Source organism: Crinia signifera, chromosome 2 (assembly GCF_055691185.1).
Source record: "Crinia signifera chromosome 2, ASM5569118v1, whole genome shotgun sequence".
Lineage (NCBI taxonomy): Eukaryota > Metazoa > Chordata > Amphibia > Anura > Myobatrachidae > Crinia > Crinia signifera.
In genome coordinates, this window is record NC_139218.1 from 356,843,705 (window position 1) to 356,859,454 (window position 15,750).

Sequence of the window (15,750 nt, forward strand, 5' to 3'; positions counted from 1 at the left end):
TACACGCCATTATGTCCATTATGTATTATGTCAAACACCATAATGCCTATTAAAAATTATGCTACATAAGTGCTGCTTATCTACATGCTCATTGCCAAGGGTCCCATGCTCATTGCCAGAGGTTCCATGCTCATTGCCATGTGGGATTACATGCTCATTGCCAAGGGGAATACATGCTCGCGGTAAATGGGGGACAGCCGCCAGGCAGAAGTGATAGCCACTGACAGTGGCAGAGCCTGGCTGTATTCAGAGCACTGCAGGTCCCGGCTATTTGAAATAATACCCCTTTCACACCAGAAAATGCATTCCCAGGTTGGCCCCTTTTACACCAGCCTAGTCCCTGCATTTTCTGGTGTGAGGGGGAGAGAAAACCACCCCTCCCCCCCTTTAACCAGTTATCTTATTTAACCGGCTATATCTTCGGAACCAACTGATCCATTAACATGAGACAAGTATCATATTGAAGAATTTTTGAGTGGGCTTTGAATGATTTTGGTCCAGTGAAACTGGAACGTTTGGTTCCAGAGTAATCTGCCCTCAAAGAACATGAACAGCCATGAAATTACATTTCAAAAATAAAAAAAATTAGTTTACACGTAATATTTCTGGAACCGATTGACCAATATGGACCATCCTGGGATCATATTGAAGGCCCATCGATTTGGAATTGAATGAGATCAACCACAAGCTTCTGTGATGCCAGGGGGGGGAACTGGCAGCCGTCGGAACCGGGTGGGGGTCGGAATTGACGGGTTCCATATTATCCTATGGGGAAAAAATGTTACAGCTTTGCCAGGCGATATCTCTGGTTCCCGGGGGGCTAGAGACACGGGGCTGGGCTCGTTGGAAAGCCCTGGTCCTCAGCTACAAAATGAATGACAGGGGGGGCACGTGCCCGGGTGACCCCCCCCCCCCTGAATCCGCCACTGCTGAAGTATGAAATGCCCCCACAATTGTTAACGCCACCCCACGCTCGCCACGCTTCGGGTTCACGTTGATCGTGGGGTGGCGTTAACTATTTGGCCTCTGTGGGCCATTTAACGTTGTTTCCTATGGAAAATCGGGTAAATTGAGACATTTAACATTGTTCCCTATGGGAAATCGCGGGCATCGCGTCGGTCGCATCGCATGCGATTTTTTAGTGCATGCGATGCCCGCGATGGCCGCCCTTCTAGGTAAGGCATGCGATGCGACCGACGCAATTTTTTTTTTACTAACGATGCCCACAATCAAAATCGTGGGCGCCCTTCTAGGTAAAGAGTACCAAAAAAATATATTTTTTAATGAAATAAGTTGTGCTTATATGTCACCCTTATCTGTTGAGGAACACGATTCACTTCTGTTTCCCCACATATTTTATAACTGGAAGCCCAAAGCACTCATTTTGCCTGTTTCATTGGCCATAAATAATTTGAATTAGCTCTGGACCACCAACCTGAGGCACTCCTGCAAGTGCTCCGAGGCACCTCAGGGAGCCTAGGCGCACAGTTTGGGAACCACTGCTCTAGACAATGGAAACTCTTCCTGTGCACCTGCCGGGTGACCTGGAACGTGTGATCTGCTTGGTGGCCCAGAAACTGTGACAGTTATTTGCAGCCACTAAGCCGGAATTTTTCAACATTCCTAAGTGAGCGAAAAGGGTTAAATTATTCCACTCAGCAAACCTTTGCATGGAAACATCAGCTAACTTTAATTAACCTCATTGTAGACTATTTATAAAACGTAACACAAATCTATAGAATAGTCTGTTACGGTCTGTCCCATCACCTACATGTACGCATAGTGGGATCTGGGGAACTCACCATCTGTTCAACAGCTTCCACTGCTAGGTACATTTTAGCAAGAGAGTAGGGCTCAGACATGGATAAGCCTAGATGGAGGGGGGTGGGGTGTAAGGGTGAGCAGAAGGCATTGGAGCATGATGGGACAGAGGGCAGCAGGGACTGGGTGTGGTATGGACCCCCACAAGAGAGAATTGCCCGTGAGTCGGATCCCTCCTTTCAGAGCACTGGCAGTCAGGATTCAGACGTCGGTATACTGACTGTCGGGATCCCCCTTAGTGTTTACGCTAGGCTGTATTAGCGGGGCGCCGCGCCCTGCCCAATTTTTAAAGTGCAAAATGCTTCCCTGCTGGTTTTGCGCCGCCCTGCGAAAAGAACCTAGCCGGTCCCCGCTGTGGGCTTCTGCACGCTCCGCAAGAGACTTCAGCGGCGGATCCGCCCACATTTGTGCCGTTGGCAGGGGGACCGCTCACATCCATGACATCGGCCGGTGGCCAGCCATGTTCAAAATGCCCCGTTTCCTCCAGCACCCTGCCCTCCTGAGATGCTGGGGGGGGGAACACTACCCCTGTCGGGCAGTCATTCGGAACCCACAGGGATCATAGCGGGCCCAGACGGAGATGGACGGCAGTGACCTTGCAGGATATGGTCGCTAGGTCCACACTATGACTGTCGACATTAGGTCAACCACTAAAGATTGACAGGACTTAGGTCGACACATGAAATAGTTAGACAAGGCTAAGGTCAAAAGGTCGACACAAGCATTGGGCCAACACTGCGAAGATCGACACGGTCGGAAGATCAACACAAGCATTAGGTCAATATTGGGAATGTTGACAGGGTCGGAAGGTCAACTCAAGCAGTAGGTCGACAATGGGAAGGTGGACAGTCAAAAGGTCGACATGATTTTCTCATGTTTTTTCTACTGCAGCAAGACACCGTTCCCCAAGCATGTCGACTGCAGCGAGCCATGCTTGTGGACGCGCTACACTGATACAGTGCCCATATCGACTTACGTTGAAATTTGGGACAAAAAAAACAAAAATTGCGAAAACCCTTTTGGCTGTCGATCTTCCCATTGACGACGCAATGCTTGTGTCGACCTTATCCATATCGACTTATTTCATGTGTCGAACCAATGACCCACACCCGACTTGGCATGTGTGTATATTTATTTTAAAAAATGAAATACCTGTATTAATATGAAGATACATTTAAATGAATGTTGGGAACTAACATTACAATACGGGCACCTGGCTACCTCAATAAATGTTCTCATAGCAATTTGCCACCACACACGCCCTATAATTCAGGCCGGAATGCACTCTGCTGTAACCGTTCTATTTGTTTCTCTATTGTAAGTATCCATTTCTGGGCATTCGTGCCAGCCATGAAAATGAATGGAGGAATACAGTGAGATGCCTCCTGTATATTTAGGATCCTGTTTGGAACAGACTGAGCACTAGAGGATGTAATTGCCCAATATGCTGGGAGCTCAGCACCGTCAGCAGCAGAGGCACCGTTACCTGCAAGGCTAATGGTTGACAGTGAACATAAAGAACCGGCCTCACCGACATGCTGAGTGTGCGAACAGATGCTGACAATAAAATGCATTATACCTTTAATGTGCAGATGCGAATGGTGCTATAGAAATCAATAACTTCCATTTAGGAGCATGGAAAAATGCATCTTACTGCTGCCATTTCTTTCCCCATTGTAAGGCGGCTAATGGCAATTCAGTTTATACTGGAGGCACAGGACTTTGGAAAAACTAGAACCAGCAACAGGGTAGCAAAAATAAAACATATAAGAGCACAAGACGACAGTGCTACAGGGACAAATAGCAATAAGAAAAGCAATGGTTACATTTCAGTTGTGTGAAGCATTACACATTGTACAGACCATACCAATGGCTTCAGCTAGAACCAGGGGCGGATTGGGCCGCCAGGAAACCGGGCCATTTCCCGGGGGGCCGGACCACATTTGGCTGCTATAAACCCCCCCCCCCCCCCCCCCCCCCGGCCGGGCCGTCGGCTTCCCCCCCTGGGCCGCCGCCTGGCCAAGTGGTTCTTATCTGCTGTCAAAATCTATGTATGTTTCTATGGCTGAGCTGCCCACAGAAAATATGGCCGCGGCTTTCACCAGTTTGAAGATGGCCGGGGCTGCCCGCTGGTCGCTTATGGTTGACGTCATCACGTCACCTGCGACTTCTTCAGGATATGGTGCTGGCGAGCGCGGCACCGAAGCTGGGTAAGCAGCGCCCGGGTCAGTAGCGCTATCACCCCTCCCCCCCTTCCCGGGTCATTAGCACTGCTACCAGCCCCCCCTCCCCTGCGGTCACTAAACCCAGAGTCACTAGCAAACCCCCCCCCCACCCCCAGGCTGCTACAAAACTTTTCCCGGGCTGGTTTTCTTTTCCAATCGGCCCCTGGCTAGAACCCCCACACAGTTCATGTTTTCCAGGTCACCTGTGCATTTTTATAATGTGACAGTTGGTGATAAAGAGGGCAGCTGCTGGTGACCTGGAAAAGGTATACTGTGTGGAGGTCCTGAGGACCGAGGTTGAGAACCACTGAGCTAGAGGACCAGATGCACTAAGCTTCAAAAGTGATAAAATGGAGAGTGATAAACAGCCAGCCAATCAGCTCCTACCTGCCATTTTTCAAACACAGTCTGTGACATGGCAGGTAGGAGCTGATTGGCTGGCTGTTTGTCACTTTTGAAGCTTAGGGCATCTGGCTCAGTCATGTATCATGAAATTCACAAGACAGTGGTACACTGTCATTAGGTTGATCCAAATTAGGTCGACATTGGGTGGACCACTGAAGGTACACATGGCTTAGGTTGACACAAGCATTAGGTCGACAGTCAAAAGGTTGACATGAGACATGTGCCTGTATTTTATGCCCTGCCATCCACTACGGCAGTGGTGTCAAACTCATGGCCTTCCAGCTGTTTTGGAACTACACATCCCAGCATGCCCTGCCACAGATGTTATATAATGGATTGCTAAAAATGTGGCAGGACATGTAGTTCGACAAGAGCTGGAAGCCCAGGAGTTTGACACCACCGTACTATGGCGTGGTGGGAGAAAATAATAGTGAGCGTACACTTTGACGGTGCACATGTCGACAATGCCGTCATTTGGGCCAAAGAACATAAACTCATGTTGACCTTTGTGCTGTTGACATTGCCATTGTCGACCTTCAAACCCTGTCCACCTTCAGTGGTCAACCTAATTACCCATAAGTATTGTTTGAATAAAGTCCAGCTCAACATCTGGGAGCAGAGTTGAACCACTAGATGGTGGTGAAGGCCAGACAAGAGGTCATCATCTATGTCAGTGATGGCTAACCTTGACACTCCAGCTGTTGCTGAACTACACATCCCAGCATGCCCTGCATCAATTTTACTATATGGCCATGCTAAAACTGATGCAGGGCATGTGCTGGGATGTGTAATTCAACAACAGCTGGAGTGTCAAGGTTAGCCATCACTGATCTATGTGATTCAGGGGTAGATTTATTAAGCTCGGTGAAGTGATAAACTGTCTGGTTTTTATCACTGGCCAATCAGTTCCTACCTGTCCTGTCATTTTTCAAACCAAGCCTGTAACTTCACAGGTAGGAGCTGATTGGCCGGTGATAAAAACCAGACAGTTTATTACTTCACCGAGCTTAATAAATCTGCCCCTCAGTCTCTTAATGAACAGAAACATATTCTGATTTTGGTGAAATTATCCTTTAAAATGGCTAATATTGTATAGAAAGTGTTTTCTAACCGCACTCAATTAATGTTTCGGGTCTCCAGTCACTTCAAACAGAGACAACCCATAGCCGGTTTGAAACGTGGCTCACATTTTCTGATTTGTGTTCCATTACAAACAAATGCATACTTTAGGCAAGGAAAATGAAAACGCATAGGAATTACTGAGAACAATGTAATACCATTTTATCTGTTCGCAACCGGACATCGCTAATTTTTATATAATCTTACATGAAGTTTGGCATACAGATGTGACATCTTGCAGCATTGTTGTGATGCATATACTGATCATGATCATGGCATAACAAGGCATATGCTATACAGTATGTACACTTACATCCTCCATTCACTTCAAGGGGAGCCAGCCGAATTATTGGGCGCCAATGCCATAACTAAACATTTTGGCGCCCTGTGCAAGAAAGGAAATTGATGGCCGCCTATACTGAAAATAGGAACAATGGGAAGGGGGGCGGCCACATAATAGTACCAAAAACCCCATAATGCCCACTACACATTATGCCACACAGCGCAGTGCCCACTACACATTATGCCACACAGCGCAGTGCCCACTACACATTATGCAACACACTGTAATGCCCCTTACACATTATGCCCCCCAGTATTCCTGCTTATACACTTAATGTCCCCTGTAGTGCCCCTCACAGTTCCCACAGCAGTGCCCCCTTCACATATCACCCACAGCAGTGCCCCCTTCACATATCGCCCACAGCAGTGCCCCCTTCACATATCGCCCACAGTACTGGTCTGTTTTGCAGCCTGGCATCTGCTGCAGCTAAAGATGCGAGGGGAGGAAAGCAGGTTTGTAAATTCTGACAGGCTGGCGGCGTGGCGATATGCAGATGTGCAAATGTGCTGTGGGCCAGGCACCACTGGCGCACAACCAGTTAAGGCCCTGCTGGGCACTATCCAATTGTTAATGCCAGCAGCTGCCACTCTCGCGCACCTGAGGGAGCTATTTACTGTTGCTCTCACTGCACACAATCAGCTGCCCGTCCCCGAGGTGTTGAACCGTTTGAGTGCTCATGCAGGACTTTTCAAGTCACACCTATTAGTTTAGTCAGGTTTAGCTGCTTCATGCGGCTAAACCTGACACTTATCAGCGCTATAAAAGAAGATCAATTAAATATTTCCGCACATTCTCACGTCACTTTAGATAGGAGATCGGGGGGGGGGGGGGGGGGGGAGATAAACAATTGTATAGCGCCCAAAGAAGTCTAAGGTAGCTGGCTGCGATGCGTTCACATAATGTTTCCACTACAGCTAGACATATACACATCTGTATTTGTCAGAGAAAACTTTGGGAAAACATTCATTCACAACATGTGATAGCAACACATCAAAGGTGGCATCGGGTGCAGCGGGCAGGAAGGCTTGGGAACCTGTGAAAAACAGTGGGGGTGATTTTTAAAGCTGGTCAACTTACCTGAAGATGGGAGGGCGGGGGCAGAGGGGAGGGGAGAGGAGAGGAGAGGAGAGGGGGAGGACATGTAGATCTTCAATTGTCAAGAAAAAAAATGGTTAACAAGTCTACAGGTGTGCAAATTATGCTTTATTTAAAGGCTTCATTCATTTACCTTTGATAGAACCATACTAAGATGGTGACAGAACAGTACATCTGATCACTGATGGGATTGCACCCTTGGTGTACCAGAAACATCCCAATGATCCATACAGCACTGCATATTAGGAGTCAGAATATATGCTTGTCCCTCCATAAATAATCAGCCTCACTGGCAGAACAGCTGCAGATGTGCAGTGACCATGGCATAATATGACCATTTCACCAGAATGATATGGGGGGCAGGAACCTTATTAATGCCTAATGAAAATGCTTTACAGTAAATGAACAAGGTAGCAGGCTAAGTGCTTTTATACAGGTCACAGAACTCCAAGCCGGTGTATAATATCCTTATGAAACTATTAAAAGCATATTGACCTACATTAGCCCCTCTGCATACTCACAACCGTTTTGCCTACACCGAGCTATACATTCCTCTATCAAATACCTTCAAAAAATAAGTATATATAAAAAAAAAAACAATGTACATTAAATATATTTAAAACCACCACACACATTTCCAAATTAACCCATTGCTCAAAACCAGAACTCAATGAGCAAATACTGTAGCATCCACGGAACAAGACAAGTCCTACACAGTATCCTTAATCTGGCAATACAGCCGATCACCAGCAAGGGAAAGGTGCTTACAGTATTTATTAACCTGGTGCATGGAACCATGATGTCCTGTAACCCACAGCAACCAATCATCTGTTATTCTGACTCCTGCTGTTAGCACTCAATCATACATCAGCTGTAATATGTTACAGCACACCACTGCACTACGCATACGGTAGATATTAAATAATTGCCAACCCATTCTCTTCCCGATTTAACACACAGCAACCAATTAGGTGGACTATAGAACTATCAAATATATATATATATATATATATATATATATATATATATATATATATATATATATATATATATATTTTATTTATTTATTTATTATTTTTTTACACACCTGCCATTCATAGAAACGCATTGATCAGCAATGTCGCAGTGTGGCGATACCGTGGAGCAGGTGCGACTTTAGTACAACAAACAGGCTCAAGCCAACAAATCGCACCAACGATGAGCAGTTACATTTCTACATACACACTGAAAGCAATAGAACGGCATCACTCAGAGACCATTCATAAATAAATAGCCTCACAGCCATCCATAGTAGGGAACAATTCTCTGATAGCCACAAACAATTGTGGGATAGTACAAGTGGTGATAGTACAGTCGTATTCATATAGGACAGCTGATGGAATCAGTACTGCCATCGCTTGCAGAGATTTTAATATAATATATCAAATATGATGAACTGAACTTGCCTTGGTGTGTTCTACCCAAGATGAAGGGTACTGATGTATGGGTGCCAGCCGGGATCCCGACTGTCAAAACACCAACAGCCAGGTTCCCACTGGCTATTTTCCCTCGTGGGGGTGTACGACCCCCATAGAGGGAGAATAGAATAGGTGGCTCGCGTGCCCGCAGCAAGGGGCATAGTTGTGCTCACCATGCTGTCTGGGTCCGGCCAGTCGGGATCCCGACATCGGGCTAATGACTGTCGGACCCCTGTACCACACCCCTGATGTATACAGTATATACACACACATATAACAGCAATCACCATTTGCACTTTGGGCAATGCACAACCTTGATCTGTACCAGTGATACATAACTAGCCGCTGTGTATTTTTATGCATATAGTGTACATACTATAGATACATGTGGAGCTGCATAGTTGCAGCCTGCAGTTACATCAGGAGGGGGCAGGGGGAGAAGACAGGGAACTGTAACAAGCGGATCCGCTAGGAGAAAAGTTTCCTCCTCCTCTGCACCGGGCATTTAAAGAGTCTGCACAAAGTTCCTGATCCATGTTGCTGGGAGCAGCGCAGCGCCGGGACAGCAGCGGTACTTACAGAGCAGCAGAGCGGGGATGGACAGGCAGATGCCGCCCTGCATGGTCCCGGAGCAGCAGCACAACCCGCCGCGGACTCGGAGTAGGTAATGACAGCCGCGATGAGAGCTCAGTCACCAGCAGCCCGGCACATCCCAGCAGCAGCAGCAGTAGCAGCAACACTCAGTACTGCGCTCACACAGCAGCGGCGCTGCACTACCCGGAGAGTGACAGATAGACACCACACTCCAGCCTCTGACGTGCGCATGAGAGCCGCCTGCTCATTGGTCACTCGATGGCCCATTCTAATTGGCCGCCGAGAAGGACCCTCTGATTGGCTGAGCCGAGCCCCTGTGTTAAAGATAAGGGGAAGAATAGAAGAAAGTTTTGTACTTTGTTTTATGTCGTTTTAGTTATAGAGGCAGCTGTTGGTAGTGACTGCGTCTGGCTACAGCAGCTAGACTGGGAACATCTGGTAGCATGCATTTACCTCTGGATGGGAAGGAGATCCCTCTATTCACACATTTTAATTGTAAATCTCTTAAGCATTAAGAGATCCTAAAAGTTATCCCCAGGTGTCAGTATTCCCATATTATGTGCTGCAATTATAGTTTTTGGAATCTAGGTAGGGCCCGGTGGCAGGGGCGGATCCAGGATAAAATGACAGGGGGGGCACCATGATAAAAGAGGGTTTAGGTGGGGGAGGGGCGGTGTTAGTTGTGCTAGTGTACATGATAAGAGAGAGGCAGAGAGAGGGTGGGAATGGGACTAAAAATAGGCCCTGGCATTTAAAATACGCAGGCCCACCATGGCGACAAAAGTGAAGGATGTAGTTGTGCGTGCGCCGAAGGCGCGCTCCGGAAAAGGGGGTGTGGCCACTCAACAGGGGGCATGTCTTTGAGTGTAGTGTACAACACCATATACAACTTCTACACATTATGCATTAAAAATACTAGACTCCATTATACTTGCCCCTTACACATGATGCCAAATGGAAAGAGCCAAAATTCAAATAATGCCACATGGATTGAGCCAAAATTCACATAATGCCAAACGGATTGAGCCAAAATTCACATAATAACACACAGATTGAGCCAAAATTCACATGATGCCAAATGGATTGAGCCAAAATTCACATAATGCCACATGAATTGTGTCAAAATTCACATAATGCCACACGGATTGAGCCAAAATTCACATAATGCCACACAGATTGAGCCAAAATTCACATAATGCCACACGGATTGAGCCAAAATTCACATAATGCCACACCAGGGCCGTAACTAGGGGGGGACTGGGGGGTCACGCGCACCGGGCGTTTTGGGCGCTGTGAGGTCCGGGGACAGCCAGCGGAGGTCCGGTGACAGGCATTGGGGTTCCGGGGACTGGTGTAGCCGCTGTAGCGGCAGCTTACTTTCACTCCGTCCATCTCCAACTAGCGCTATTTTCCTGGGTCGGCGGGAAGCGCTGATGACTTTAAAAAGACTTGCCAGATGCTGATTGGCTGAATTCACCAAATGACTGCCTTGCCCGGACGCCGGAAACCCTAGTTTCGGCCCTGGCCACACGGATTGAGCCAAAATTCACATAATGCCACACGGATTGAGACAAAATTCACATAATGCCACATGGATCAAAATTCACATAATGCCACACGGATTGAGCCAGAATTCACATAATGCCACACAGATTAAGCCAAAATTCACAATACGCTTCATAAACAGGGACATTGTCCACCAAAAGTGCGCATTAAACATTTACACCATAATGTCCATTACACGTTAAGTTACACACCATTATATCCATTATGTATTATGCCAAACACCATAATGCCTATTAAAAATTATGCTACATAAGTGCTGGTTATCTACATGCTCATTGCCAAGGGTTCCATGCTCATTGCCATGTGGGATTACATGCTCATTTCCAAGGGGGAATACATGCTCACGGTAAATGGGGGACAGCCGCCGCCAGGCAGAAGTGATAGCCACTGACAGTGGCAGAGCCTGTCTGTGTTCAGAGCACTGCAGGTCCCGGCTATTTGAAATAATACCCCTTTCACACCAGAAAATGCATTCCCAGGTTGGCCCCTTTTACACCAGCCTAGTCCCTGCATTTTCTAGTGTGAGGGGGAGAGAAAACCACCCCTCCCCCCCTTTAACCAGTTATCTCATTTAACCGGCTATATCTTCGGAACCAACTGACCCATTTACATGAGACAAGTATCATATTGAAGAACTTTTGAGTGGGCTTTAAATGATTTTGGTCCAGTGAAACTGGAATGTTTGGTTCCAGAGTAATCTGCCCTCAAAGAACATGAACAGCCATGAAATCACATTTCAAAAATAAAAAAATCGGTTTACATGCAATATCTCTGGAACCGATTGACCGATATGGACCAGCCTGGTATGACAGGGGGGGGCACGTGCCCGGGTGCCCCCCCCCCCCCTGAATCCGCCAATGCCCGGTGGTATGATGGGGGCAGAGGTATTGCTACAGAAATGCTATATCAGTAGCACAATTGGCTTAGTGGTTTGCAGTATTACCTTAAAGCCAAGAGGACTTGGGTTCAATTTCTCACCAAGGCCTTGTTTGTGTGGAGTTTGTATACTCTCTCCAAGTTTGCGTGGGTTTTCTCCAGTGCCGAATGGTCATAGAAGGGACTATGTAAAAACCACGGAATGCCGGACCGGACAGCAAACTCTGCATTCCGGAGCTTGTAGTGTCTGGTCCGGGTGGGATGCCTGTTCTGGGGTGTGCTGTCTGGGGGGGGGGGGGGGGGCTGCCTGTGATAGCTTTCACCAGGGATATGGGTAAGAGGAGATTACAACCTTCCTGTGAAGTCCGGACCGTTCGAGTTGCTTGCTATATGCCCGGACCATACAGGGAGGCTTTTTCTCCTCCTTCTGTCCCTGGTGACAGCCATCACAGTGTGTGTGTGTGTGTGTGTGTGTGTGTGTGTGTGTGTGTGTGTGTGTGTGTGTGTGTGTGTGTGTGTGTGTGTGTGTGTGTGTGTACATAGATATCTGTAAGAGACCCAAAATAATGTTGAAAAAAGAATTATGTGCTAATATAATACAAGCAGGATCACTATGAGCATACTCAAATTAACTCAAATTGTTTAATTAAAATGTGAATTTATCATACACATATATATATATATAGTTTTAAGATAAAATATCTCATAGTAAAACACGATAATATATAAAAAAAACTGAGGAGTATCAAATTTTATATATAGAAAAAAAAAAAACTCAAATATTGATGCATCGAAAAAAATTGTTAGTAAAAAATTGTATATTATTCCCCCTAATAGGATTATGTAAACTCAGAAGTGTCTTAATATATTAGTTACCTGTCCTGGATAAATGTTTATTCTAGGTACCGTGCTCAATTAACAGTTACACCATTGAGTTGGAGCAGTAGAACCGAACAATGAAGATGGGCTCTATATCCCATGATGGTGGGTTACGGCAGGTGTGCAAGTTACCACCATGCAGTGTCACTCCATGCAAATCACTAAGGAGCTCTCACCTCCGGGCATAAGTTGGTCCCAGTTGCCCGGTGGCAAGATATATATTAATGCCCCCTACATGTGTGTCTGTTCTGAAATATATATATCGAGAGAGAGAAAGATAGAGAGGACACATACATTATATATTATTATTATATATTGATAGACAATAGAAAAAAACAAGAAATGAAAGCAGTGCTTAAATGATAGAGGGTGAATCAATTAGATAAAAATGTACGGTACTTGTGTAGTTTCACGGCGCCCAATACATCGGATGTGATATCGGCCGATATATCGGATGCGATATTGGCCGATATATCGATGTGATCCTATGCGATTTTTTTACCTGTTCATAACCCCACTATCCACTACTCATGGAGTTGACTTCATATAGTGTGGCGAGCGCAGCGAGCCACCGAGCCTGAAGCGTGGATTACTGCGCGGATTACTGCACTCGCCACACTATTTAAAATCAACTCCGTGCGTAGTGGATAGTGGGGTTATGAACAGGTAAAAAATCGCTTTGGATCTCATCGATATATCGGCCGATATCGTATCCGATATATCGGGCGCCGTGAAACTACACAAGTACCAAATGTACTCTTTATTAAACAATATAGACAATAACATTTGTATTAAAAATAGCAGCACAAGTTTAGCAGCAAAAGTTTAGCTCAAAACAAATATTAGGTCACTGGATTCCAGTGGCCAGATTGGGCATTAATATATCTGGTGTTATAATTAATGTAATTCATTTGTTTTAGATGTCGGTATGAGCTTCAGTTTTTCTATATGCCCAAGTGTCTGAGCATATATAATGTATTGTATCTGGAGCCAGAAAAACCTGGATCTGGAATCCACACAGGGAAGAGCCAACTGTCCCAAATGGGTTAGAAATACTGCGCTGTTATATTGTTAATCCTTTAGAAATGGATACACCATGGATGGATACACATGAACAGTAACAAGATGGAGACGGTTTAAAAAAAGTATCAAACTATTTATTTTTACAAATAAAGAATATATCTTATTTTACTAGGCAGCCACCTATAAAAAAAAAAATAATTACACATACTAAATCACAATAAGATTAATTATAATGCGCATATATTTTAAAACAGTTCAATAATGGAAATCACATGTGGATAGACTTTGATAATAAGACTGTGTTTTATTCAACTTTCAAATTCAGCCACAGAGTCTTTCAAACAGTAAGATGATATATATGAAATATATATATGAAAACTTGCCATGTAAAGATATTTTTTCATAAATGAAATGAATTAGCCGGGCTATACCCGTAGTGATGCCCTACAAAGGAACCTAAAATGTTTGATCTCTTCATTGAACTAAATCAGTTTATCCGAGGACTCTGTAGACAACGATATTTTGTCTCTAAAAAAATAATTAATAAAGGGGAAAAAATATACTTAATCAAATTATATACATACATTTTTGATAAGATGGTTTAGAGCTGGGATAGCCAACCCTAGTCCTCGAGAGCTACCAACAGTGCATGTTTTGCAGGTCTCCTCACAGAATCACAAGTGAGCTAATTAGCTCCATCTGTGTATCTTTTAAAATGTGTCAGTGATTAATGAGTGCAGTTGTGCAGCAGCTAGGTTGTCTGGAAAATGTGAACTGTTGGTAGCTCTCGTAGGCTAGGGTTGGCTACCACTGGTTTAGAGGGACAGAACGTCACTTCCGGCAATAGACGCTTTGACCGAGTTCACTCTGACAAACAAGTGTATGGACGTTAGAAACCGTCCCAAAAAAGAAATAGTATACTTCAGGATAGACGGGAATCCAGAGGTATCTAAAATGATGGTCCCTTATGATTTAAGCACAGATTTACATCTTTAATAATCGGTAGGGGAATCTATTTTGAGGGGACAATGTGTCTGGACCGAATAGTTCCTAGGTATAAAGATTATCACCATATGTCCTATTATTGGTGTATTAGGATGCCACTCATTTCCGACTAACAGTGATTGGCTGAATAAGCACCACATCACTTCCGGACACCGGACTAAGGTATAATAGAAGCAATAGATATATACATAAAATAATAATGGGGTTTATTCTACTGTAGTTCATTCTTTCTGACAAAATCTTTATTAGATGGACAAAACCATGTGCACTGCGGGTGGGGCAGATGTAACTTGTGCAGAGAGAATTAGATTTGGGGGGGGGGGTTCTTCAAAGTGAGATCTATATTGCAGTGTAAAATCATGCAGTCAGTATTTTCCCTGCACAGAAACAAAATAACTCACCCAAATCTAATTCTCTCTGCACATGTTACATCTGCCCCCCCTGCAGTGCACATGGTTTTGTCCATCTAAGAAGGATTTTGTCAGAAAGAATGAACTAGAATAAACCCCAATGTTTGCTGACTGCTTTTTAAGTTGCAATTACAATATATGCTTCCTTTTATGAAGTGCCTACCATTTTCTATATAATTATTTAATTATCTCCGATTTATATATGTACAATGACTAGGAGAGGTTCCCTGACCCGGAAACTATCAATAGGGTCACAGTTCATCTCATGACAAATGTATGTTCATAATTTGATTGTGATATGGTATTTGTATTTTATCTTATGGTCTGTCTCCACTAATATTCATTGGATATATTAAATATAGATATGTTTTAAAGGGGTGAATCAATACATTATACTAATAGGCCCTGGAGGACTCTGGGTATAAATATGACTCCCAGACTCATAGCAGCATACCCTGATAAAGCTGGCGTTTAGTCCAGTGAAACGCGTCTGTGTTTCCTACAGATCCTCGACCACTTCTGACCACCATTGGACTTACCTGCTGATTCCTCTGACCACTTGGTTCCCCCTTACAAACTGGATGTCTTTGGCTTAATTCACCTGGGACAAACGGATACAATCTGCTGCGAGGTTGTATGTGGGCTGCAGCCATCCAATAGCCACTCCCTCGGACAACATCCGGGATAACTCTTGCCATGTGGGCTCCAACTAAGATCGGGACTGTTACCATTGTGGACAGTGCAGGTTATACATACTTCAGGTCTCTTCCATTTATTTATAGGCTCTGGAAAACTCTTTGCTGCTAAACTTGTGCTGCTACTTTTAATACAAATGTTATTGTCTATATTGTTTATTACATAGTATTTTTATCTAATTGATTCACCCTCTATCATTTAAGCGCTGCTTTCATTTCTTGTTTTTTTTCTATTGT

General features: G+C 44.8%; 1 protein-coding gene across 1 annotated transcript in view; it reads right to left on the bottom strand.

Moving 5' to 3' along the window:
* The window catches only part of B3GLCT (beta 3-glucosyltransferase), a 366,095-nt gene extending 356,838 nt beyond the window's left edge, over positions 1-9,257 (bottom strand). Inside the window, exon 1 of the mRNA XM_083169834.1 lies at positions 9,045-9,257. Coding sequence (XP_083025960.1) covers positions 9,045-9,087 — 43 coding nt within the window. The 5' untranslated portion in view covers positions 9,088-9,257. The remainder of the gene's footprint in view (positions 1-9,044) is intronic.
* Positions 9,258-15,750: the final 6,493 nt, after the last annotated feature.